General features: G+C 46.6%; 1 protein-coding gene across 1 annotated transcript in view; it reads left to right on the forward strand.

Annotated features, from left to right (window-relative positions):
* Nucleotides 1-26,705, forward strand: part of RAD51B (RAD51 paralog B) — an 848,991-nt gene extending 822,286 nt beyond the window's left edge. The window contains exon 11 of the mRNA XM_025392668.1: nt 26,537-26,705. Within this exon, the coding sequence (XP_025248453.1) occupies nt 26,537-26,544 (8 nt within the window). The 3' untranslated portion in view covers nt 26,545-26,705. The remainder of the gene's footprint in view (nt 1-26,536) is intronic.
* Nucleotides 26,706-27,296: the final 591 nt, after the last annotated feature.

The raw sequence follows: 27,296 nt of genomic DNA on the forward strand, positions 1-27,296 counted from the left end.
CAAGGCCCCCCACCCCTGAGAGGACCAGCCAGGCCCCAATTCTGCACAGACACAGCAAGGAAGGTGCAGCATGGCAGGGAGGACCAGGCTGAGCTCCTGGCTCCCAGCCCCCGTGGGTCACTTGTCCCCCCTGCTCCCCACTGTTCCCATTCACTATGCGGGATCAAGAACTACCACCCTCTCTTTGAGGATAGACAGGGAGAGGGCACAGGGTGTATGTCAGAGACTAGATGAATTCACAGCTGAATAAAAGGGTTTAAGCAGCCTGGTTAAAACAGGAAAGAGCCTCCGTACAACCTAGTCATAGTGCTGCCTTTGACTTTCTACATAGAACTTTCTACAAAGACGGAATGTTCTAGAGTTGCACTGTCCAATAGGATAGCCACTAGCCACATGTGACTATTGAGCACTGAGATGGAGCTGGTGTGACTGAGAAACAGAACCTTTACCTAAGTTTAAATAGCCACATGTGGCTAGTGATATCCATATTGGACATTGTAAGTCTAGCAGTCGGGGGAATGCTGAGGCTTTGGAGCCACACAGATCCAGGTTCAAATCCTGACGCTGCAGCTGAAACTTAGCAGTCCGTGGCTGGGGCATGCTGCTTGATCTCTTGAGACTCAGTTTCCCCATCATTTAATTAGACTTCTCTTCTTTGCTTATTTCCGGAGAGATTATAAATAGTGAAATCAGCTTAATTTGGCTCTCTCTGAGATCAACAGGCCACTGTTTCCAACAGTCTGAAAACACCAAGCAGTCCCACCCACATTCACGGGTCATGCCACGTGGCAGGCCAGTAGGCTCTCCATGATGAAAGAACTTTAAGTTGCATGAGTTTTCAACAGATAAGACTCTTTCTGAACTCTAGCAAAGATACCTTCTTTTCAACTTCAACTAAAATAGAAAGAATCTCGCTATATTGCCCAGACTGGTCTCGACCTCCTGGCTTCAAGCAATCCTCCCACCTTGGCTTCCCAAAGTGCTGGGATTACAGGTGTGAGCCACCGCACCAGCCTCCCCATCATTAAATGTAGAGCTGAATAATATACTAAGTGGGCCTGGTGGGGGGCCAAGCCCCAGGGTCCAGCTCACAGGAGCTAATAGTTCATCTATTAGGACTGCTGCCTCGGCCCCTGCAGAGATCAGTCCAGGGGCTTCAGGCATCTGTGTTTAGGAGGGCTAGACTGATCCAGGCGTTTTCTTCCTATGCATGTACTGAAGGAAGCCTGCAGGCAGGAAAAGGTTTTTTCTCCTTAGTGTGTGGAGGATTTGACAGAGCAGGTCCAGAAGTGCCGGGACAGGTTGTCAGGCTTGGACCTTCTGCTCTGTGCTCATCAGCTTCATGCTTCATAAACAGACATCCCTAGATTCATTTGGTGAGCCTGGTGGACCCAGGCTGGACAAAGACAGGCTAAGAGGACATCTCCTGCCCTGGAGCTCAGCCGCCAGCCGTTTACCTCCTAAGCTGCTGCCCATGAGCTGACTTTCTTCCTCTTACACCTGAATCAGGACTTACCTGTCCCACCTAGTGAGAATCTGCTCATTATTTGCCTGAGTGACAGCTGCCTTGCCTTGGTCTGGGCACTGAGGTCTTCTTAAGATCTGGCCCTGCCCTTGCCAGGAAGTACATGGCCACTGCACAACTCCAACAGGAGCACCAGGGACCATGAAAAAGAGGGAGGCCCTGGGCTGGGTTGGCAGGAGAGATGGGGTGGGGACAGCTCCCCAGCTGCTCTCTGAGGACAGCCACATCCCTGGCCTTGCTCTGCGGGAGCCTCTGAGCCAGCCACCCTGGAAACCTTGGTGCTACCGGTGCCATGTCAGTGGGGGCTTCCCAGACCGAGAATCTGGGGCCCAGGACAATCAGCCCTGGGCAGCACTGACAGACCTGTCCTCATGGTGCATGGCACCAGGGGCTTATCCAGATGATGAGGGCTACTGGCCCCTGCCCCCTGGTGACAATGGCCAGGCAGGAGAGCTGGCAAGTGCCAGGTCAGTTAAGAGTCACAGAGGAAAATGGTCCTCATAGTGCCAAGGATAGTGAAGCTTGGTTTCCCCATCACCTCTTCATCTCATCTGCACCAAGTGTAATCATTCAGCCCTACTTCACAATCGCTCTACAAGGAAGAGGACGGAATGAACTCCACTCCATCCATGGAGGGAAACATGGAGGTTCAGTCACCTAGAGAAAGTCACCTAGAGACTCTGCCTCAGGGTTCTCCCTGCCTCCCACCCCACACCCCACCGGATCACCCTCATCCTCATCCTCCTCCTGATCATCAACACCATTATCATCACCATTTATTAAGTGCCTGGTTTTGTGTAGAGCATGCACTGTTACATCATTTCATTTCATCTTCACTACAACTCTGTGAAGCAGGTATCTTTATCCCCAATTTACAAAGGGAGAAACTGAGGACCCAAGAAGTTATTAACTTGTCTAAAGCCACAAAGCTCCCTGGAGTAGGAGAGAGGCTGTGCAGCCCAGGATGTCACTGCCTGGACATCACAACCGCTCAGGAGAGAGGGGAGGGAGGGAGAGAGGAAACACTGGCGGGATGGTCTCTCCCTCATCACCTGCCAAAAGGTCTACTTCTGGCAGGGGTGACTGTGTGGCCTGGAGGGAGGGCAGAGAGTGGACAGCGCTGGGGGAAAGGCTGTGCAGAGCCAGCAGGGAAAGCCCTGCAGAAGCAGCTGCAGAAGCATGCTGATCTAAGCCCCCTCCTCTCCAGCCATGGAGCCTTTTCCTCCAGGCCAGCCTGTTCCACAGGAAAAACAATCTCCCCTGCCTGGGGACTTGAGGCCTTGGGGCCGGCTGGGCCACCTTCTGGTCTGTCTTCATTCAGATCCCATTTCTCTCCTCTCTGGAAGCTGGGGGAGGGAGTCACGCTGGGGAAGGCGAGGATGAAGCTAAAGTCTTCATCTGTCCCCCTGTAAGCCAAGCAAAGAAAAATAGCCCTTTGCCAAGATCTTTCATCTCAGTCATTTACTCTCGCAGATGTTTTCTGCAATATAAACAAGAAGCAAAGAATGTTGGGGAGGAGAAGAGGGCGGGAGGCGGGTAAGAAGGAAAGGAGGAGTGAATTGACAGCTTTGAAATCTGGGCCTGCAGAGGGCAGGAAACAGGACCTTGGGAGGGTCCCGACTGCCCTGAGAGCCTGGGCAGCCTCCGGACACTGCACGGGGCAAGTCGAGGGTCGCTTCCCAGGGTGTCTTTGAAAGGAGATTCTGGAGAGGCAGCCCAGCCCTTGAGTGGGTGGTCTCCCCAGACGCCCTCCTTCTGCCTGGGAAGTGACACATGGACAGCAGCTGCTGGGGCCCTATGGGCCCAATCTGGAGCCCTGCCCTGCCAGGGAACACACCTGCCCACCTTAGCACTCCCCAAAAGTTCTGGGACAAGAACGCTCAGCCTGCTGCCAACAGAGCCATCAGCAGGACGGACAGGAGATGCAGACACCTGCAATGGGCATTAGGATTTGGTTGCACTGGGGGAAGAAAGAATCTTGAGCTGGAGGGGGTTGGCACATCCTACAGTGGGTCAAGAAATAAACCAGGGAAATCAGGTGTCTGAGTTCACCGTTCTGTGAGATTCCTATTGATGTCAGTAGCTTTTAAACAAATAAGCCTTGGATTACAAACTCAAATGCTGATGGGGGCTGGCAGTAACTCACAGGAGTGAGCACTGCCCTGACTTGAAGAAGGCTGGCCCCTCTAAAGGGGGCACCACCACTCAGTTTTGGGTATTTAAGACAGCCTAGAAATCCAGAGTTCTGTATAAAGTATCCTGTTTTTAAAAATATTTGCACTAATTAAAAGCAAAAACAGAATAATACTGGGCTGGCCACGTGAGACGTGCTGCTGAATAGCTTTTAGTTTGTGAATCACGGATTTGAGATTTTTGCAAAATATGCTGGTTGAATGAATAAAATTCTTACTTACTCTTTCTGCTCTTGACTTTAAAAAGGGATTTGTGAGAAGCTTGGATAAGAATCCAATAGCAAGCTTTTATTGGGCATCTACTATCTTCCCAAAATGGAGCTAAACATTCTGATGGATTCAGAGAATCAGAGGACCTGGTCTTGCCCTTGAGTATTTACACTGTAGTTAGGAGACAGAATCAGCTCCTGGTGCAGAGCCTGGGCAGGCACGGGATTCCAGAGCATGCGGCAACAGACACTGCTCCTGCCCTCAGGGAGCTGCTGTTCTCATCTGTCTCCTGTTCTGTAAAGTGGGAGCACACAGGAAATGAGACCAATCCTTGATGGTCCTTGGTTATGCGGCACAGAATGTTTAGGGGAAGGGGAGAAATTAGGCAATGCTTCCAGAGGGTGCAGTGTTTGGGCTGAACCTTGAAAGATGGGTAGGAAAAGCCACTTGTTTCTGGCTAAGTGAACTCTGAAACTAGACTTCACTCAGCCCAAACATTGAGAACTCTGCAGGATCAAGACCCAGGACCACTGAAATGAGGGAGTCCTGCTTGCTAAGAAAGAGTGGCCGTCTCACATCTGCCATCAACATCTTACCACATTGTGTATAGCGTCTCCAGGAGAAAGTCCCTTAGAGCCTTCAGTGGAAAGTCAGTGAATGGGTGGCCTGAGCAGAGCTGCAGCCACAGAGGGAGGCCAGCCATTTAGGAAGCAGTGACAGGCAGGCCTGGTGTTCAGTAACCTTTTTGAAAGGAAAGAGGGGGACGGATTTCACACAAGGGCCCATGAGGGTTTCTGAGTGTCTGTGGTTTCCTGTGAATGACTATAGTTTTGTGCTCCTTGCAAGGAAAGGAATGGAAAGGGAACCAACTCTGAGATTCCCACATATTCCACAAACACACTGCAGGACAGTAGAAATTATTCCTGCTTTACAGAACAGGAGACAGACCAGAGCAGTAAGCCTCCTGAGGGTAGGACCCATGTCTGTTGCTACGCGCACTGGAATCCCTGGTGCCTGCCCGGGGTCTGCACCAGGGGCTGATGATGCCAAATATGTCTTCTCTGAGATCTTACAGCCAGAAGTGGCCCAGGGGAAATTCAAACCCAGATCTGCCAGACCCCAAAGCCCTGGCTCCTTCCGTGATGCTGGCGAAATCTGCATCTCCATAGATTCCCAAAGGTCACTTAAAGGAGAATGCTGGATGCTCCAAAGTTTGAAGACTATGAATGGGTGCACTCCATCATGGGTCGGTATGCCCAAGGAAGTGTTAGCATGAAGGGAGCATGGCATACAAATATACTCATGTGCCCAGGCATTCGAATTCAACAGAGATCCTTTGAGACAACACGCCCTCCGTTTCATGCCAGGTAGTCTCTCCTCCAACAGCCCTGTGTGCGAACATCTCTAGGGGAAGCCAACTTACCACCTCACGTCTCACTGTGACTGCCAGCAGGTTTCGCTCTAGGCTGGCCTGGTTAGCCATCACCCAGTGGTCTTTGCACTCTCTTTCTTTCCTCCACCAACAATGCTCTTCAACATGACTACCTTCCAGACACTTGAGGACCTGTCTTTTATTTGCCAGCTCTCTTATTTATCTCTTCTACTTTTCCTTCACACATTCTCGTGTGACACACTCTCAGTCCCCTCCCCCCTCCCATGGTTGTCAGCAAATGCAATCCATTGCATTTTGCTTCTCCTTTAAAAGCAGTGCAGTGGCATTCCAAGTGGGACAGACCAGTAAAGAGGCCAGCAGGAGAAACACCTCCCTCATCCTCAACACTCTTCTTCAGTTAACGTTACCTAAGATGACACCAATTTTCTTGGTAATTGTTGAGGTTGACTCATGTCAACTTTACAGTCAACACACACCCCTGAGTCTTTCACATCTGCCCCATCCCAGGCTAAAATTCCATTTGTTTAGCCCCAGGTTCCAGATGTACATTAATCCTATTATATTTCATCTTGTTACATTCAGCCACCATGAATCCAAACTGTTGGGATCTTAGGAGATTCTAATTCTGTTATCCAAGATGTGAGCTGCCTCTGAGAGTTATTCCTAGTCTCTAATAGAACTGTTGAAATGGAAGGGCCATGGGAGATTCTGGGACACGGATGGAACCACCCATCAGGCTGACGTCCATCTGTTTGTTAGCAGCTTTAGGGCCAGTCACTCAGCACATCCCCAGCTGTCCCAGTGACACTGTCTCCAGCCCTCCTTGTTTTCAAGAGAGCCATGAGGTGTCTGCTCTGCTGCCTACCACAATGCCATGCACTACCAACTTAGGAATCCCGTCTCCTTCCTCCAAAAAAGTACAATGAGTAGGTCATCTTTTTTCTTGGTGAATCCATGCTGATTCCTAACGAGCATCACTTTCTTTCCTAAGCCTTCATAAGCCATCCCTTTCCTTGTAGATGAAAGAAATTAACCCTGAGTCCAAAGCAGAAGCCTTCAGACAGCTGGACGTGTTAACTCATTATGCTGGGCATCTCCATTTGCCCCTCCACAGCCACCCCATCCTCCCCCCCACTGCTCTGTGCCCCAGGAGGCTGGCCTTGTGGACTGCATTACTGGGCACACTTGCCCTCTGGCTTCAGTTGGGTTCTGCCAGTGGGAGGCACCAGCAAGAGACAGGAGGGTGGAGCCGGGCACAGTGGCTCACACCTGTAATCCCAGTACTTTGGGAGGCCAAGGTGGGTGGATCACCTGAGGTCAGGGGTTTGAGACCAGCCTGGCCAACATAGTGAAACTCTACTAAAAATACAAAAAAAATAGCTAGGCATGGTGGTGCACACCTGTAATCCCAGCTACTTGGGAGGCTGAGGCAGGAGAGTTGCTTGAACCCAGCGGGGTTGAGGTTGCAGTGAGTTAAGATCAAGCCACTGTGCTCCAGCCTGGATGACAGAGAGAGACTCCGTCTCAAAAACAGAGAGAGAGAGAGACAGAGAAAGAATGAAAGAGAGAGAGAGAGAGAGAGAGAGAGAAGGGTGGGACAAGGTCAGGATATTTATTTATCCTCCTGATTCTACTGTAATGGGTCCTTGCTTGGCTGTGTCTCTCCATTGCCCCTCTGCCTAAGGCCATAGCCCCTGATGGATGGCTGTCTCCTCCAGATACTTTCTCTTTCACTTCTCTCCCTTTACCCTTCAGGCTCCCCACCCCTGCTAGCCCCGGAGGGCTTCACCTTGCCTTGTTAGCTTCCTTTAACTTTACCCGTAACTTGTAAGTAGTCACATTTCTAAATTCTGCTCAATTACCCCATTTGAGTGTGCCTTCTGTCTCCTGCCAGAATGCTGACCAATACACTCATATTTTGAGTCATTTCCTAAAGACTTAGGCCTAACAGTGCTAGATGTGGGAGGGAGTGTAGGTGCTGATGAGAATGGCATAAGAGTTAAAGGCACACAATTTGTGGTCTAAGTGACCAGGATTGAATTTGATTTCCACTGCTTTCCAGCTATAGTTATTGAACTTCTCTGAGCCTCTGCTTTCTCCTCTGTAAAATGGGAACAGTAGTCCCTTCTCACAAGTTCATTGTCAGGATTTTATGAGATTATATTTGTGAAACATTAAAGTTGGCATCAGGTGCATTATAAGTACTTGATAAATGTGTTATTCTAGATTATTATTAAGACAGACTCTAACTATTGAAGGTATTGCTTTGGTGCTAGAATACACTAGCAATAAGCTTTAAGGTTTTCCTGTTTATGGCCACCAGGGAATTTGGACCTCAGGTAATCTGCCTAAACCCTACAGGAGTAAGAAAAAATAAGCATTGTTGTTGCTGTTATTTTATTAGCTAGAGAGGCAGTCAATTCTATCACTTATTTTCAAGATAATTTTTTAGCAAAGACTACTCTAGGAGGTTGTAGTTACATTCTTTCTGACACTTTTCCCCTATCTGTTTTCTACATAATCTTAAAGTCCCCCAACCACCAAGGATGATTCTACTGATTTAAACTAAGAAAATGTGGCACCTTTTAGCCTGCCCTTACAGAGTTTCTCCCCACCACATCCACCCCCGCCTGCAATGATGTTCTTACCAAAATAAGGCTCAGAAGAGAGTCTCTTAACTTTGTCCAAAAGCTAAATCTGAAAGAGGTTAAAGGTTCTCTGGTCAGTCGCATTTCACCCGACTATTTTTAGCTGATATAGGGCAAAACAAGGTTCCCCAAAGATCTGGGCCCTGTGAAAGCTGGAAGTTCTGCCAAGATGGAGGAATACAGCTCTCCATGTTGGAAAAGAGAGCACAGTTCCCTCCTTCATCACTCCGGGATATCTATTTGCTGCCAGTGAATCTCCCACCTGCTCTGTCATGCTAGCGTTTGATCACATTGGGTTCATATGTGCTTATTTGCTGCTCCAACCCCAACCCTTACTCCTGAGCCTTTACCACTCAGCTATCAATGTGTCCACTCATCCTCTGGGCCATCTTGTGCCCTCTTATCCTCCATGTCCTGGGCCAGAAGCTTGGCAGTTTTCTGGATGTGACTCCTAATGGAAATCCATGACAAAAATGCCCGAATTCTCAACCAGCGAGACAAACTCCACTTCTCAGCCTCTTCTCCCAGTGTCCCCCACTCCTATTTCTCTCTCCTGAGAGCCCTAAGCCCTGCCATGTTGTTTCCGTCCTTTCAGCCCCTTTTTCCCCCTACTCACATAATGCACCAAGGATAAGCATCTTCCTGCCCAGATATATCTGCCCTTCCACATACTCCCATGTGACTCTTTGACCTCTGTTGCTGGAATCTCTTGAGTTAGAAAACCAGAGATGTTTCCATGACTTTTAAGGCTTTTGTTGGCAAGGCAGCAAGGAGAATGGAGTAAGGGGCCAAGCTCAGGCTTTCTGCCTTGCCCCAGAGGGCAATGCCATGGGAAGGTGACCTCCTCACAGGCCTGGGGGCTATCCCAGTGGGATGATGCTATTGGGTACTCTATCTCAGGATCCTCTGTTGCTCTGCCCTTCAGGCAGGATATTGAGTTTTAACTTAAAAGACAGGGATCAAGCTTCATCCCATGATTTATGGTCTAGGCCAGGGTTTCCAAAACTGTATAAAAAGTTATTCCTGGCCAAGTTCCCTATTAGTCATATGTGTGAAGTGGAAACATCGCTTTGTCAGAAATATACTTCCCCAACCCATCCCAAACTGTGTCTGTAATCAGGCTCTGGAGGGAAGACACTGGTATTAGAGCTGGTATCGGGAGAAGAACTCAAGGGAAGAATGCTTTACTAATAGGACTGTATGGCCCTGGCAGTGGTGATTATACCAAACACATATGGAAAGGGATCCTGAGGCAGCCAAAAGAATGATGAAAACTTCACATTGGTACTGCCCCTAGAGGTGCTTTTCCACAAATGGATAGATTATGAATGTTTAAGCTTTCTTATTTAAGTGACCTTACTCCATCAGCATCCATCCACTCTCTTCTGGTACTCATGCCCCTGTTTCATCTTGGGGAATCCCACACTATGCCCTGCTCTCAGTCCATGAGATTTCAGTGCAGCCAACTTTGCCCCCAACTCAGGGTGAAGCATAGGACCCAGGCCTAAGCCAATCAGAGCATTAGATTCTCTTGGGCATAGTGATTGGTTTAGGAATGGACGTCTGATCAATCAGAGCCAATGAGATACCTTAAGGTCTTCCTTAGGACTTCTGGGAAGAGGACTCACTCTTTCCCCCTTGAATCTGAAATCTGAGAGGTATAGAGCTGGAATTGCTGTCATTTTTCTGTCACATGAAACCTGACTCTGAAGCCAGCATAGCAGAGAGTAGAGCTGAGAGATGGAGAGTAACCAAGTCCCGATAACACATTATTTTATCCCTGAATCAATTTATATCTCATGCTGGCCCTAATTCTGGATCTTTTTGTTGCATGGGCCATTGGATTTCCCCTTTGCTAAAGCAGTTTGAGATGATTTTCTGTCCCTGGCAACCAAAGATCCCTAGATTACAGCTGTTGTTTAAAAATACATTCAAAAGTGTAAATGGAACTAAGAGAAAGGAGACAGGGCCAGCAATAGATCTGTACTTTGCAAGCACAGTCTATTGCTCAGGGACACAGACAGAGGCATATCACATACTTAAATGTGAGGAGAGCAGTACCAGGAGGTCCTCAGACAAGAAGAGGGTGAACCCCAGGCAGGAAATTCCATCAGCAAACATCACATCTTTGGAAATGAAATTATTAAACAACCAGACCATTTCTATTGAGTTTAGTTTTTGTTACACCTCACTTGATATGCTTAACATAGTAATAAGTATTACTGCTATAGTGAAACTCCCTTATTTATATCATCACAATTTCTGTTTCCCTATTATTTACTCCCTTTTCCTATGAAATAATAAAAATATTTACTCGTCATCAAATTACTTTCTCTAATTTAATCTGCTTTTCCCCCATTGTATTATAAAAGTTCTCCAGAGAAATAGAACCAATAGGATCTCTCTATATATAGATAGAATAGATACATATGTAGATGTGGACAAAAGTGATGTCTGCCTCTTTCAGGGTTGGCCTTTTAAAGCAACTCAGCAACCTTCCAGCTCTCTCTTCCATGATGACAGCAATCTTGAAGTCACGTGTTTCAGATGGCGTAACCCCCGAGATGCAGGGGTTTATTTGCCGCAGCAGCGTAACCTTTCCCATTCTGACTAAGGTAGATGAATCTAGAGAGATGTAGCTATAGATGAGATAGATGGATTTAAGGGAATTGACGCATGTGATGGGGGTGGAAGGAGGCAGCAAATCTGAAATTTTGCAGGAAGTCAGGTGGACTGGAGAGCAAGTAAGAGTTGATGCTTCAGCCTTGAGTCCAAAGGCTGGAAATTCAGGTAGAATTTCTGAAACTGAGGCAGAATTTCTGTTGCAGTCTGGAGGCAGAATTCCATCTTCTTCAGGAAACCTCAGCCTTTGCTCTTAAGATCTTCAACTGATTAATGAAGTCCACACCTATTTTGGCAGTTTCTCTGCTTCACTTAAAGTCAGCTGATTGTAAATGTTGACTTTATTGTAAATCATATCTAAAAAATACCTTCACAGAAACATCTAGACTAGTATTTGACCAAATAGCTGGGCACCATAGCCTAGTTAAGTTGACATATAAAATTAACCATTACATCCAGTTCGAGCCAATATTCCCCCACGCGCCTCCGTATACTAGTGAGGGTTCAGCTTTGGATTCCCAGGCCAATACAAAGGTAGACACTGCAAATAATGAACCCTTGACAAAGCTCTGTTAGTTCCCAGATGGAAGAAAATTAATGATGATTGCTCAATTCAGTCTGGACAGAATGCTTTACTATTTCTGTTGTGGTTAAAGTATGTAAGTCAGCTCTTATTTATTATATCTCCTTTGGTTTACTTTTCACTGTTTGCGGAATTCTCCTCCCAGCTACCATGCCAGAAAAACACTTACACCCTGGCCCATGGATCCCCAAAAGCTGAGAATGTATCCACAGTCCTAACTGAAGGCAGACCAGCCTTAAGTAAGGTAACTCCAGCAGGAGAAAGCATTTTCCCCATTTTGAGGCCTGTGGGAGATCCTCATCTGAGTCAGCTGTAAAGAAGCATTTCCCTGGCCTGGGTCTGCTGGGAAACAAGTGATTACCAATCCTTGTGCTGTCCACGAAAGGGCCTCACCCCTGCCTGCTGAGGATCTGGGAAAGATCTGCTTCCATGAATAACCCAGGTACTCATTTTTCTTCTCCCCAGTTACCTGCTAAAGGCTCCATCTTGACATCAAGCCTGGGGTCACCCTCCAGGATACTTCCTCGAAGCAGCCACATTCCTGGGGGCATCTGTGCCAGGAGGGGATGGTGGGTTGGCGAATCAGCAAGTCCTGTCAGTCCTCAGCACCACTCTGTCCACACCCTCATGATCGTTTTGTCTGAGGACCTTCATTAGGCTTCAGGGCCTGTGGCTGATGACGCCAGGTCAAAGCCCCGGATGATACCTGCTCATCAAAAACCACATGTTCCACTCCACTTCCGGGCCTCCCCTACAGTTAGGTGGAGGCCATATGACTATATCCTGGCCAAAGGGATGTGGACAGAGTCATGTCAGCCACTTTCAAGGCTAACCCTTAAAAGCATCGCAGCTGCCCTCCAGCTCTGTCCCTGATGACAGCAATCTTGAAGCCACATTTCAGGTGGCATAACCATTGAGACGTGGGGATCTATTTGTCACTACAGCAGTAGCTGTTCCCATTCTGACTAAGGTAGAGCATAAAGGGATTATGATCCATGGCTCCCCTCTGCCCCCTGAGTCATCTCACAGATGGCAGGCTGTTCTCCTGCACGCCCAGGCATGCTGACCAGTGACATCTCTCCCAGTCTCTGGTGAAATGACCTCAGACACCTGCTGTGCTGAAGGTAGGTCAGGGGCAGCATCTGCATGTCTGAAGCAGCTCAGGATCTTCTCTGTGCCCAAATCCCCAAGAAAAGGCTAAAACTGGTAGAGTAATTGAACCAAGATGGGTTTTCCCGAAAGACCTTTTACAGCTTTGAGCTCATTATGGAAAGAAAGAGGATTTTAAGACCTAAACAGTGCTGGATTCTTTCTATTTTAGTTGAAGTTGAAAAGAAGATATCTTTGCTAGAGTTCAGAAAGAGTCTTATCTGTTGAAAACTCATGCAACTTAAAGTTCTTTCATCATGGAGAGCCTACTGGCCTGCCACGTGGCATGACCCGTGAATGTGGGTGGGACTGCTTGGTGTTTTCAGACTGTTGGAAACAGTGGCCTGTTGATCTCAGAGAGAGCCAAATTAAGCTGATTTCACTATTTATAATCTCTCCGGAAATAAGCAAAGAAGAGAAGTCTAATTGCAAACAGACTGAACTTTACATAGGAAATATGTAGGCCCCCTGAGGCACCTAGAAAGTGTCTAAAGCCCTGACTGCCTCCCTGCCTCCCCTGCTTCCCTCTCCAGAGCACGTAGGCCGCATCTAGAGAGGCCTGAGGCTGCAGAATGGCCTTGGACTGGCCAAACCAGCCCAGCCAGCCCCTTGGGCCTAGGGGCAGGGACTTTTGGATGAGAAACAGGAAGACATTTGCCCACAGCTTGAACCATGGCTTTGGGAAGACTCTTTGTTCTCTCGCCCCCATTATTTTGGGTTTTCTGGTCTTTATTCCATGCTTGTCAAATTCCAGGCATGGAAGGCTTTCAAACACACTAGCAAACCCGCCACTTACACACACACACACACACACACACACACTCCCCACCCCCACTGCATTCCCATCACAATCCCATTTGTAGCAGAGCCCTGGGATTTGTAACCATGTGGGGCCCAGTAAGAGCTTTGTAACATTTCACATGGCCCCTGGCCTTCTGTAACAACTCCAGAGCTGAAGTCCCAGCCAGAACCCTGGGCCTTGCTGGCAGCTGTACTGCCAGGTCACTGTGGGAGATGAGACAAGGACCTGCGACCTGCTGTGCCTCAGTTTCCCTGCCTGTCAGTTTGGACAACCATGACTGCAGCTAATTCTGAATTGTCTGCCTGCTGGTGGGACCAGGCCCTGGTGGGGGGGCTCAGATTTATGGCACGGAAGTCCCAGAATGAGTCAAAGAAGAGAGAGACCAAAATAGATCAGGAGCCAAGCGCCCAGAATGGCAGCCAGAGAAGATTAGACACGCTGCCGAGAGAACCGTCCCGATGACTTTATTGAGGGCTCTTGCTCATAAACGGCCACTATGTTATTGTAACTTCCATAGACCAGGCCGACCCTTCTTGTGACGGGAAGTTTGGGATTGGAACCGTCCGTGGGCCCTGCTGTTGCTGAGGTCGCCCTGGGAGCTGGGGTTCTTCCAAAGGAAATCAGCATGGGGCTCCGGGGTTTGGCGGAGCAGTGGACAGATGGACAGTTTTTGAGTGAGAAAGTCATGGTTAGGAGTCAGGGAAGAGTGGCAAGTGCCCCCACTCCCCCCACCCCCACCTCCACCCCCACTGCAGCTCAGTTGGTGGAACTAAGTCTTTCTTTATGAGCATTTCTGTTGAAAAGTCCTTCCTCCCTTACATTTGCTTCTTGGTCTCATGGAGAGGAGACGGCACTAGGCCAGGGTGACAGATGTGGAAAAAGCCCAGAACTGCTGCCACAGTTCCCATCCCTGGGAGCCCCCAGTCCCCAGCCATGCCGAGCAATGGCTTTTCCTCTCACATCCTGACCCCTCACATCCTCTGTCCCATTGCACAGCCCTTGCCCTCCTGGCCACTTGCTACTTTAAATCCTCCTCTCACGTGGAGAGCAGCCCTGGCAGGTCCCTCCACCCTCGTCTTCCACTGGAGCGCTTCAGGCAACAATGGAAAAACTTAAGTTTGCCAGCAAAGTGGTCGAAGGCCAGAACTTGTGCATTTGAAGATAGAGACACAAATATCTCATTTCAGTACTGAAGACCGTTTCTTTCTTATCACTGCCAGCTCTCAATCACCCATCCATCTCCTGCTCATCTCTGCTGGAAATGCTACTAGCCAAGGCAAGCCAAGCCAAGCCAAGCCAAGCAGCTGTTTGTGGGCTCACAGACCCTCCAAGGATAAGAATCTCTTCTGTGACTACCAGATTGCACCTTGATGCCAGCCAGCTCCTGGTGTCTGCTGTTGCCCCCCTCCCAAGATGATAGCCTGGGGAGATATAGCCCAAACGGTTGATCTAGTCTCTTTCCAGTCCAGCTCTGTTGGCAAAATGAAACTGCCTGCCAAGGGAAAGCCAGTTTGAACTGTCCAAAGGGCACCCATGATAACTGGGCAAACCATCCATCCTGGGTTGGTCCGTGTGTTTTGAGACTTACACTAGGTGGGCCAGTTGAGGAAGGAGATAGGAGGAGGAAGTCCAAGGCAAGTGTCAGACTTTTGGACAAGCCATTGCTGGCAATGTCTTTTTTTGGAAAATGTTGCACAGGAACTTACAGTGAAAAAGAAGCTTTCAAAGCCCTCCATAAAGTAACCCTATCCTACCACCACTCAAGTCTGCTCTACCATGTCCTCCCCCAATGTGAATTCACCTTGGCCAGATATACAAACCCACCCCGTATCCTCCTCCATCCCTGTTCTTTGTCCTTGCTCATTCCATTCCCTTTGTTGAAATATCTGTCTAGACTGTGCCCATCTTCTTAGAGGTCCAGCTTCAACTCTGCTCTCTCCCCCAACACCCCACCCCGACAAACCTCTGGGGAACCTGGAGTTGGCATTCCCTCTCCTGTGCTCACTGCATTTTTTGCCTACCATAGACAGTTTAATTATTGAAAACCACCTTATATGTTCTGTTTCAGATGTGTTGGCTTTAATGAATCTGTGTGTCCCCTAACCTTGTCTCGGAATTCGTTATATGCCCCAAGGATGCCTCCACAGTGCTCTGAACACTGTAGGGCCTTAGGAAATACTGATGGCTTTGATTGGTTATCCAAAATAAAAAAAATGTAAGTGATCAAAAAGACGCATAACCAGGAAGAACTATGGAAATGTTCAGCAAAAACTGCGAGAGTGGTTCCAGGTGCTCCCTTCTTGGGGTCAGTGGTATAATGGGTTTTCCTTTCCAGACAGTCCCCTGATAGTCCTAGAATCCCACAGAGACCCACGGAAGGTGGTGTTGGGTGGACAGTGTCCAGCAGGCAAACAAGACTGTAAATGCAAAGCCAGAGAAGCTAAACAATGTTCGCTTTACAACTCCAGGTGATGAGAATGGTATTTATAGACTCAGTGACATGTTTGAAGCTGTGAGTCCCAGAGGCTAATATTTTAAGCTGGATATCCTGAGACCCAGACGTTCTGTTTTTGTTCTCCTCCCCATCCTTCCCTCCTGTAACCCCTGGAACTTTCCATGCAATTTGGACAAAAGCATGAAACCCCTATTGTTTCTCAATCCTTACTAGTGCTAGGGAAGGATTTAAGAACTGCTTCATGGAAGGGTGATTTGTAATGAGTGGAAAACATTCTGAGGCCTTAAAATGACATTTGCCATTACACCAAAACTTCCATCAGAGAATTTCAAAATTCTAGGCAGAGACAAGGGCCTTTCTGCCGTCAGAGAATTCCAATGGCAAAGGGGCTGGGGGTTGGAAGAGTGAGGCCTTATTTATAGATGAACCTATTTTGGCCAGAGGTTCTGGATTGTCTAGGTCCACCTATTTAAGAACTTTCTTTCTCTTAGGTCCATTTTTATATTGGATAATAATTCCTGAGGCAAATCTATAAACAAAGGGTGGGAACCTAAAACGTTGCTATTTATATAGCCCAGAATAAAATGGGGAAATCAGTGTTTGTCTTCAAAGCAACCTAGAAAGTGCTAGCCAAAGAACAAATTGAAAACAGTACACAAGCATCAGGGAAATCCCATTGATCATCAGAGATGGAAAATAACCATGAGATCATCACGCTCATCTCCCCCGGGGCCTGGACATCCAGGATGCAGCTTCACGGTGTCCCTTCGGAGGGTGTTACAGACATTACCTTTCTCTTGCTTTGCCCTGTGAATCGTGCTCCCGATTAGTCTGCAGTACATCCCCTGAAGACAGGCAGCAACCACAGAACACAGTACCTCGTGCATGGGAATTAAGTCCAGAACATTCTCTACTAGGTGCGTTTTTTGCTGTTTGTAAACAACTCTAGATGTTCATCCATCATTCATTCAACCGTGCTGACTGGTTTCATGCACTAGCCAGACCTGGTCAAACTTAAACATGCACGAAATCCTGTAGTCACTTTAGGCCCAAGTCCAACATTTAGAAGCTATCAACACAGGAAAAAAGTTGTACCTGTTTTCATGCTGAGAAAAGCAGATAGCTAATCTGTACCAGGAAAACAAACAAGAATCATGATCTGAAAATAACTTGGAAGTGTTTGTCTTCACCAAAGGAAGCATAAATAGTAAAACACATACACGTAAGACATGCACGTACACACATATATACATGCACACACATACACACATATATTGTACGCACACATATACATGCACACACATACATACACACAGTACACACAAATATATATGTGCATACACATGCACACATACACATACTGTACTTACACATATGTACATGCACACACATACACACGTGCACATACTGTGAACACATATGTATACATGCGCACACACATGTATACATGCACACACATACACATACTGTACACACACATACACACACATATATACATGTACATACATACATGCACATATACATATATTGTATGCACACATATATACATGCACACACATACACACACGTACTGTATTCACACATAATATATGTGCACACACATACTGTAACACACATCTATACATGCACACACATACACATGCTGTACACACATATATATACATCCACACACATATGTACATGTACACATACTGTGTGCACACATATATACTTCCCCACACCTATACACATACATACACATACTGTACACAGGTATATGCACACATACATATATATACATGCATACACACATACTATACACACTTATACACGATATGGTACACACACATATACATATGCACATGTACTGTACATGCACATAGACGTACACACATATACATATGTACATGTGCACATGCATACACATGCTATATACACATATATGCACACATTTACATATGTACATACATATACACACGTTTTTTCCTCCTAATTACAAAAATAAATACAGAAAAACACAACTAGAAGACCTGATATTTTATTGTGTTCCTTCAGAATTTTTCTATGAATAGTCAGTCACCTGTATTCTAATGTATCATATATATTATATGTTACATTATGTATCATATCATATATAAATGAAAAGGTATATAGAAGTCTTTTTAGATATACTTAATGAATATATATTTGTATATTTTAATTAAAATTTTACATAACATAATGTTATGAATTTTATTTTTTTATTTCTATCCTAAGGTAACATATTAGTTGTAGAAAGTCAGAAAATGTGTATGAGCAAAATAAAAAGTGAAAATCATGCATATTCTCAGCATTCAGAAATGAGTACTTTCATTTGCTGTATGCCCCCCTCACTTATTTAAATATACACCCCTAAGTATAAAATGGGAAGCCCCATTACACAGGAGTATGTGTGTAATGGGGTATATGTTCCATAAGTAGGCCAGGGGTATCACCAATGAGCATCTTAAACCACTGTTCCCTCTTTCCCTTGTAAGGGATCCCATGCTATGGTTTCCCAGCCGCAGACCCACTTCTCCCTGTGGAAGGCGACACTACCTGGATGATGAGCCACTGCTCAGCCTTGGGGGTCCATGCTAACTCTCTTGAGTTGCTAGAGGCTTTGTGGAAAGATTTCTAAATTTTAAAATCTTCCTTTAAAGTGCCAAGTCAGGTGGTCTGATAATGGGACTTTACCATAAGCCATAGTTCAGAAAAGACAGTCGATAGCCTGATAAAATTTCCCCTCAGATAGGAAGGGAAAGTAGACAGCTCTGCCCAGCCAGGAGGAGAAGCAGAGGAGGGAGAGGACAAACGTAGCAGGTAGACAAGCAAGGCCTTTCCTGCCTCCCTTTCTTGGGATCATATCTCAGGGACTAGTGTGTCAGTAACAAACAGAGGGAATTGGGGAGGGGTCTAAAACAATCTGGGTTAGGGCCCTGCTTTTCTGAGACATAGTTTGAGGAGAATCCAAGTCTCCTGAACTTCTGTGGCACAGATCCAACATGGTGCCACAGGATGGTTTAGGAATGACAGAGGGAAGTGACTCAGTGTCCAGGCAAATGGGCGTGAGACAGCCCTCTTATTCTCACAGCTTGCTTAGGCATCTAGGATATGCCTGATTCCTTTACGGCCCCCAGTACAGTAACGCAGAGTGCTAAGAGAAGGCCTGGGGTTGAAGAGGCTAGAGTTCTTCTCAACCTTCCATTCGAAGCCAAAGGAGAAGAAATATAGCCAATACCCTCACTTTCTAATGCTGTTCAATTCCATTCGATGGAGTTCCCACCTGCCTTGAGGAATAAACTCTCTTTCAAGTTTAATTCATTCTATTCCAGTGTGATACACACATTATACACGTCAGATTAAGGTAGATCCTGGGGGACTCCAGAGTTGGGGACAATTCCACAGACACTGTGCCTTTGCCTTGGGCCTTCAGAGCTCCGAGAGGGTTAGCCCGGGCATTGTTCTCTCATCCTGTTTCTAATGGTCTTTATCTTCTCCCTGCTCCTCCAGCCCAGCCACATCCTCTTCTCAACCCTCCGTCTCCACCTGCTTCATTCAGCCTCTCTTCCATCCCCTGCTTCTGAGTCTTGGAGTGCTCATGGTAGTAGTCAGCCTAGGGCAGATAGGGCCAGGCCTCAAGACTGTGGTGAGAAAGTCAGAAAAATGGAACTAGAATGATAATTGGGGTGGAAAATGAATAATAATACCTACTATCATTATTACTATTGTTTCACTTATAATGATTCTTACTATGTGCAGGCACTGGTTTAAGCATTTTACGTGTATAGTATGAGCTCATACACTTGTGTTAACTCATATAATTAACTCGACTCAAAAGCATGAGTTCATACGGCATAGGTTACAGCCTATGAGGTAAGTGCAACTATGATCCCACTTTAGAGATGAGGAAACCTAGGCACAGAGAGGTTAAACTGACTTGTCCTGGGTCACTTAGCTGGTACATGGAAGGTAGAACCCCACCACAGCAAGCTGGCTGTAGACCCTCATAGTAAGCCATAGTTGGGGACACCAAACAAGCTAGACCAAGGCAAGTGGCTGCATTTGGTTTGGGAATGCAAGCTGATCCACAGAGGTCCCACAGAATCAGAAACAATCCTTAATAGCTTTTAGGAGATTTGCTAGAAGGCAGGGAGTTTAGAGTGTCTGTGGCTCCTGCTTTGTAACTCTGGAAACTGAAGCCGGGGAGTTAGAGCTACGTGACATGCCTGCAGTTGCAAGAGGTAGCTGCAAGAGAGTGGAATTTGCATCTGCACTGCACACTAGGTGGGGCAGAGCCAACATTCAGGAAGGTGTACATGTCTACACCTGCACAGACTTTTTTCTGGAGGTGGCAGTTGTGGCGAGCCCCCTGCTAGGAATCCAGCCAGGGAAGGCATCCTTTGTCTCGCTCTGGTGGCTTTCAAGCAAAGAGCCCAGTGTGTTTTGCAAGCGTCCATTCATGCGCTTAGTGCCTGAGCTGCACTGACTGGATGACGGGCGTCCCCGCCCAGCAGCCAGGGTCTGTGTCTCCACTTGCAGGCAGGGCCAGCGTGAGGTCAGGATTAACCAGAGAAGCTGTGCTCTGAGGGGCCTGCTGAAGTGACTGGTCCTTGGAAGCACAAAGTGTGGAGCTCCCACAGGCAAAGACCCCAGAGGTTCATCACGAGGGGCCTGTGAGGGGAGCCCGCTATGCTCCTCCCTGTCACAGATGAGGAAACTGAAGCTCAAAATTAAAGCTGGAAAATGATTTCTGGAACCTCAAATCAAGCCTTCTAGCCCTTATTCCAGGTCTGTCTTCCCATATACCATGCTGTTTGGGTACCTATGCCATTTACAATATCAAGCAGAATGGGGACTTCTTGAGCCTAAATCAGGCTCACCCTGGGGAACAAGTTCAGAAGACCCCATCAGTATCCAGGGCAGAGTATTCATTTGCCCAGTGATGGATGCATTTGGGCTCTGCTTGGAGGTGGGAGAGAATCCTTGTGCACCCTGCAATTGCACTGCTGCTCCGGCCCCAGCCTCTTCACATTGGGCATAACATTTTCATACATGCTCCCTCCAGTATGTAGTGTCTCTTCTCTTCCAAGCCCTTCTCCTTTCCATGCCCCCTGAAAACTCATCTCCTGTAATGAAACCACAACTATCTTCCTGGAGGGAAAATTACACCACCTCACCCTTTTGCCCTTTTGCTCCTCCTTGGTTCTAAACCTTGTAGTTCTCAACTCAGGGTATCTTGTGAATCCTTGTGTCCTTTATTCTTGGGCATGGCTTCAGCATGGGTGTCCTGCCCTGTATATACTGTCTTACGTGTTGAGGTGTGTTTGTGCTTATTTTGCCCAAGGGAAGACACCATCCGTAGAGTAAGGCACTGACATCATTCCAGTGGCTTCTGGATCTAGCTAGGGCCATGATGGTGTCAGTCCCCATGCCACAGCCAGGTCCTCTTGGGTAGGTGTTACTGCTGTAGGGTAGTACCTTGGGTAGGCCTCTTTGCAGGGCCCCATTGCAGGCTGATAAGATGCCATCTGAGTACATAGAGGACATCTGCAGACTGGCCTTTTTCCCAGCTCTTCTGGCTGTATTCGTCCCCCTGCCCAAATGCTCCACCTCCACCTCCACCTCCACCTCCACCTCCACAGTGCCATGAATATTGGCTCCTTTTCCCACGCCAGGCTCCGTGCTAAGCACTCGCCATGCTTTATCTCGTTAACCTGCACTACAACTTTAAGAGGTGGATATTTTTATCCACATTTTACAGATAAGGAAAATGAGACTGAGAAAGATAAAAATAACTTGCCCAAGGTTACACAGCTAATAAATGGTGGGGCCTGGATTTGAACCACCACATTCTTAACCACCGAGCTCCATTGCCTCATTCAGTCCATGTCGGCTGGTCCATGGCCCATCCTCAGAGATGCCTGTTTTTGCAGTGAGCACCCCTCAAACCTTCAACAACACCCTTACCTCCTCGATTTACCCTTGTGAGCCCTGAGCCAAATCTGAACCTGTTGAGCTTGATCAAAGAATGGATTGTTATTTGAAAGAGAAAACAAAAGATGAAGATGACTCATTTACACTCATCTTTGAGCCACTATTTATTGAGAGCCTTCTGTGTCTCTAGCACTGTTCTATGTCCCACATGAAATAAAACCCCCTGCCCTCACAGAGATTACAGTCTAGTGAATTAATAGTTTGCCTAGTGCTGACAAGCTCTAAGAAGAAAGGCCCATCCAGAAGGAGGAGTGAGCACTCTGGGAAGTAGGGGAGTGGCTGCCTCCCTGCCCTGGCAGCTGAGGGATGACCTGAGGCCTCAGCTTTTCGTGGGGTTGGGTTTTGTTCCAAGGCAGAGAGTGCTGGTGAGGCTGTGAGGGTGTGGGGGCACAGAGGTCTCCAAGCCTTCTCATTTCTGCTGGTGGTGATGTGGAGCCCTAAGTCTAGGCAGAGGCAGTCCATCTGGAGCTCCAGCTTCTGTTGCATGAAATGGCCTTGTTGAACACGATAGTGTATACAGATTATCTCCAATTATCAGTGAGTGAAGGAGCCCTTTACAAAATTTTAATTATTTCCCCTGCCCAAATGCTCCAGGTCCGCCTCCACTTTCACAGGATCATAACCAGATTTCCTCTTCTGACTCACGTCTTCCCTTCTCCCTCCTCCCTGCCCCTGCCCCCACCCCCTCAAACTGGTTTGGCCTAAGGCCTTGCAGAGTAATTTACCTAAACCCAACAAATATAATTAGAAAAGTAAATACGTGAGCCAAGAGAGTTTTATATTGTATTTCAAAATCAAATGTAAGTAATATAAGTACACGATAGGAGGTGCAAAGGCTTCCCAATCATCAGGTCCTTTGCATCTATCATCATCTTAAACTAACCCTCACTGCAAACTTGGAATCTAGGCTTTATCATCCCCATTTTGTAAGTTTAAACAAACAAACAAACAAAAAACCCAAGGCTTAAAAAGGTAAAGTAACGTTACCAATGTTACATAAATGTCAAGGTTGAGTTTTTAACCAAAGTATGTCTGACCCCCAAGTCTGTGGTAGTTCTGTCCCCATCTAGTCCCAGGGTAGCCATTTATGCAGAAAAAGTAACCTTGGGCAAACTATTTTACCTTCCACTGCCTCAGTTTCCCATCTGTAAAATGGGCCCAATGCTGATACCTAATTTTCCCCTCAACCTCAGTTCTGTTCTGTTAATCACATGAACTGGTGTCTAGGAAAGGCCACAGAACTTTCAGGTACTGTGAAAATATAGTATTAATCCTACCCTTGAATTTAGAAGTGATTATGGCTTTTCTACCATTTAACCTTGTTGGTGTCCAGTGGTAGATTTCAGTTTAGCATATCTGGTTTATTTTTCACATTCCTGTTCTGAGGGTAGCCTCTGGCTGCTGACTGTAAAATCTGTGTTGCTCTCTTCTCAGGAATTAGCATCTCCTGTTCCACAGCTGTACTTCAGCTGTACCTCAGGCCCCTGATTGCCAAGTTGTAGGTGTTCTATAACGTTCTTTCTTCTGGAATCCCAAGGGAGTAGTCCATATATACTTCTTTCCAGTAGTGAGCTGGTAAGTGTTTAACAGCTGGCTTTCCAATTGCGAATCTGATGTGAATGTTGGTTAATAATTACATCTACAATAATAAGTAAGATAAAAGTGAAACAATGAAGACGCATTTCAGAACTTCGCTGCTTTTTTTCCATATGAGCCACTTTTTTGCTGAATCAGGTAGTAGTTTTCAAAAACTAGAAAAATATTACCTCAATATATTATGATTCACAATGTCACTGCTACAGACACGGCACACTTTTACATCTAATCGTACCGTATTAACATTTTCTCTATCACTGCCTTAAGTCGAGATAATCAACACAACAATAAATCAAGCCCTGAGTATAGAGTGTGCCGATTTCTGTGGTGTAAATATTGTCACCACAGCCAATTTCAAGCTACCAATGTGATGTTACTAACTGTGGAACTGGGAAGAGAGTGGAGAGTCAGAGAGGGGTGAAGTTGAAGTAGGATCTTATAAGAAATGACAAATGAGGCCGGGCGCGGTGGCTCAAGCCTGTAATCCCAGCACTTTGGGAGGCCGAGACGGGCGGATCACGAGGTCAGGAGATCGAGACCATCCTGGCTAACCTGGTGAAACCCCGTCTCTACTAAAAAATACAAAAAAACTAGCCGGGCGAGGTGGCGGGCGCCTGTAGTCCCAGCTACTCGGGAGGCTGAGGCAGGAGAATGGCGTAAACCCAGGAGGCGGAGCTTGCAGTGAGCTGAGATCCGGCCACTGCACTCCAGCCTGGGCGACAGAGTGAGACTCCGTCTCAAAAAAAAAAAAAAAAAGAAATGACAAATGAACAAGAAAGTATACCACGCTATAGTCTTCCCGCCATATGTGTAATAGACATAACTCAAGCACATAGATGACAGTAAAGTGTAGTTTTAAAAAATTAGGATCTGATCTGTTGGAAGTATTTATTATCTTTTAAAAATATAATTAATTATATATTTGTATCATTTAATTTTTAACAATGGCTGTGTTTAAAAACCAGCTTGCAAAATTCCTGAAAATTTACCAATCAGCTTTCACAAGCCAATGCAAGCTTCAGCACACCACTGTCCCGTTCCTCTTCCCGTTAGTCCAGATGCGTCCCATGCTATCTGATGGCCACACCCTTTGTTAAATAGCTCCAGTTAGTCCTGATCCACGTAAATCAAGAGAACATTAGTCAGTGCTCAGCTTCTCCAAATAAACAACGTCAACAGCTTCAGTCCAGTGGAGTGACTTAATGATCTGTTTCCTTCAATAAACTGTGATTTCTGAACTCAGTTCAGATACCTGAGCGTCGCAGTAAGCTGAGAGTGAGGCCTGGAGGCGTTCATAATGTAATATACTAAGTTTAAACTTGGCAACTGGATGACATTGTGAGAAATGGCTTTTTTCAGGCTGATTTGGGGAGTTTGGGGTGTTTTTTTAAGAGTTAAGCCAAGGCAAAAAAACAACCCTTGCAACACATCACTTCACAGCGGGTCAGCTTGGGAGAGGCTATTCTGGGATATTCAAGCTAAAGAACCTCTTTTTAAACTCCAGGCAAACTAGAATCAGGATGCAGGGGTTTTATTTCTGTCTGTCATGGATTTACTGTGTAATCTCTGTCCAGTTTGTTCCCTGGGTGGGTCTCAGTTTACCTTCTGGAGAAGTCAAGTCAACTGCCTTTACTTAGGGCATTATTCGATTTTTGAATTGTGGAGACTGAAAAAAGATAGTTGCTAGGGTTTATCAGAGGGTTTGGAGTGTCTACTTGAGGTGTTCCTACTCAGTGGAGAGTCAGAGAGGGGTGAAGCTGAAGTAGGATCTTATAAGAAATGACAAATGAACAAGATGTAACAGAGAGGAGGAGGAAGAGGAATAGGAAGGTGAAGGAGGAGTGAGGGCCTCCAAGCAACGTACCATGAAAACGTCGGGCAAGTGGCTAAACTGCATCCAGTGTTCACTTTGCTAAGATGGAGAGTTAGGGCATAAGATGATTTAGTTACAGAAGAAAAGGCAGGCAAGATGGAGCAGGCAGGTGCCTTTTGTCTGGGTTTGACAAGAGAGTTTCCTGGGTAGGGAAGGAATGTGATCAAAGTTATGATTCTAAGACCTGCCTGGAAGATGACCAGGGAGTGGGCAAACTTGGAAGCAAAACCAGCCTCCCAAACACCCATGTAATATGGTGCCCTGGGCCACTGTATAAATAACCTCCCTCCTGTTCATCAGTAGGCTTTGTAGTTCTCAGCCTCTCTCCTCTGTAGAAAGTGTGAGCCAGCACTTTGCATGAAGAAGCATTAGAAGGGATCACTGCATACTTCTCTAATTGTCAAGAATGCATACATGCCATGCATATGAATGATACAGTGGACTTTGGGGACGGGGAAGTGGAGCAGATTGGGAGGGGGGTGAGGGATAAAAGACTACATCTTGGGCACCATGTACACTGCTTGGGTGATGGGATCACCAAAATCCCAGAAATCACCACTGAAGAACTTCTCCATGTAACCAAAAACCACTCGTACCCCACAAACTATTGACATTAAAAAAAAAGAATTCCCACCGTGCCTTAAGCTTATGTCATCTCACTTTTTTTGGTCAGCAGCCTAGAGGGAAGGGGACACAATCCCAATTTTAACACCAGAGCAACTGAAACCTACAGATATTAAATGACTTGCTCCAGATTACAACTGAGACTCAAACCCATCGCCTGGCCACAAGTCTTGTGCCCTATCTACACCAATCGGTCTCCGGTAAACCTAACTAGCTAGTCAACTTTTCCCATCCATGGGCCAGACACCTTTTGAAATAACAAACCATCTGATCTCTAGAAAAACTGAAAGTCCAGTTCCAGCTGTCAGGCACACCAAGCTCCAGAGAGTCTCTCCCAAAAGTTCTCTGGAAAGCCCAGGGATTCTGAATTCCAAAGCCAGCCAAATTTGAATTTCCTCTACAAAGAGATAGTCCCTCCTGGTTTAGAACATAACCTTCCTCATTAGGCTGGTTCCATGTTTTGTAATAACTTTTGCTTACACCACAAAATTGTCATAGATTATGAAAACACAAAGGCCTTGGAAAAAAGGCCCAGAGCCCCCTGGAAGTCATTATTTCTTCCTTTAGCAATTGCTGAGTTAAGCACCGTAAATATGGTTCCCATCCTGCTCCCCTTCCCCCGCCCTCCCTGGCCCCCACGATCTGCTGGACATATGTTCAGAAGAAAGCGGGGACGTGGGGGTGGAAGAAGATTCGCATGTCGTGAATCTTGAGCACTGAAAAGAAAAAGTGGGGAGAGGGCGGGGAGTTTGCAGCCCTGGAAATGGAATCTCTGAAGGATTTATTGCCTTTGAGTATCTCACAAGGCTCTTTTTTTTTTTTAATAAAAATCTGTAGCTTATGGTTTTGTTTTTTTTTTTTTTTGTATAGGGCAGTAAACAAGAGCTCTGAAAGGGGAAGGAAACCAGGAGAAAGCCAGCTCCATTAGTCACGCAGCACCATATCCTGTCACAAAGGACCCCAGTTGAGTAATCGCCCAAAATATGCCTGTTATTTTTTTCTGTCAGAAAAAAAAACGGGGCCTGCCAAAATGTACTGTTAAAAAAAAAAAAAAATCTGGTGTCTTAGGCCCAGAGAGGGAAAAGAAAATAAAGAAGAAACCGTCATAACTTCACAGTGCTCTTCAAACCCTCTCCCCAGCTTACCTGGAAAAGAAAAAGCCTTCAGACTCTTCACAGCGACAGAGCCTGCCAGACTTGAGGAAAGAAAGCTACAGCCTTGGGATGGTCCAGGTCTCAGAGTCTTCATAGCTACTTGGTGCCAAGAGCTTAAAAAGAGGAGGGGTGGTCAGGGAGAGTGGAAGGAGGACAGCACGGGGGGAGAGAAAAAATGAACAGAAAGGGGTGCAGGATATTGAACAAGTCCTTTGACAAGCTGCAAATAGGTGAGGCATTGCTCACAGGGAGCCCGCAGGAGCCCACACCAGTTCCATGAGTATTGCATGAGCCCAGCAGGGGCCAGTGACCTCCAGCCAATGGCTGAGCCTGCTTCGTAAGCTTTTCTGATGGCCCCAGCAAAACCAGCGCTGTCTCGGGCCTCCACCATGCCCTGTGGGTGTTTGGGCCACAGACTGGACAACAAGGACTTGTGCAGAAGGACATCAGACTCTGGAGAGGTCTGAAACAAGGGG

Source organism: Theropithecus gelada, chromosome 7b (genome assembly GCF_003255815.1).
Source record: "Theropithecus gelada isolate Dixy chromosome 7b, Tgel_1.0, whole genome shotgun sequence".
NCBI lineage: Eukaryota > Metazoa > Chordata > Mammalia > Primates > Cercopithecidae > Theropithecus > Theropithecus gelada.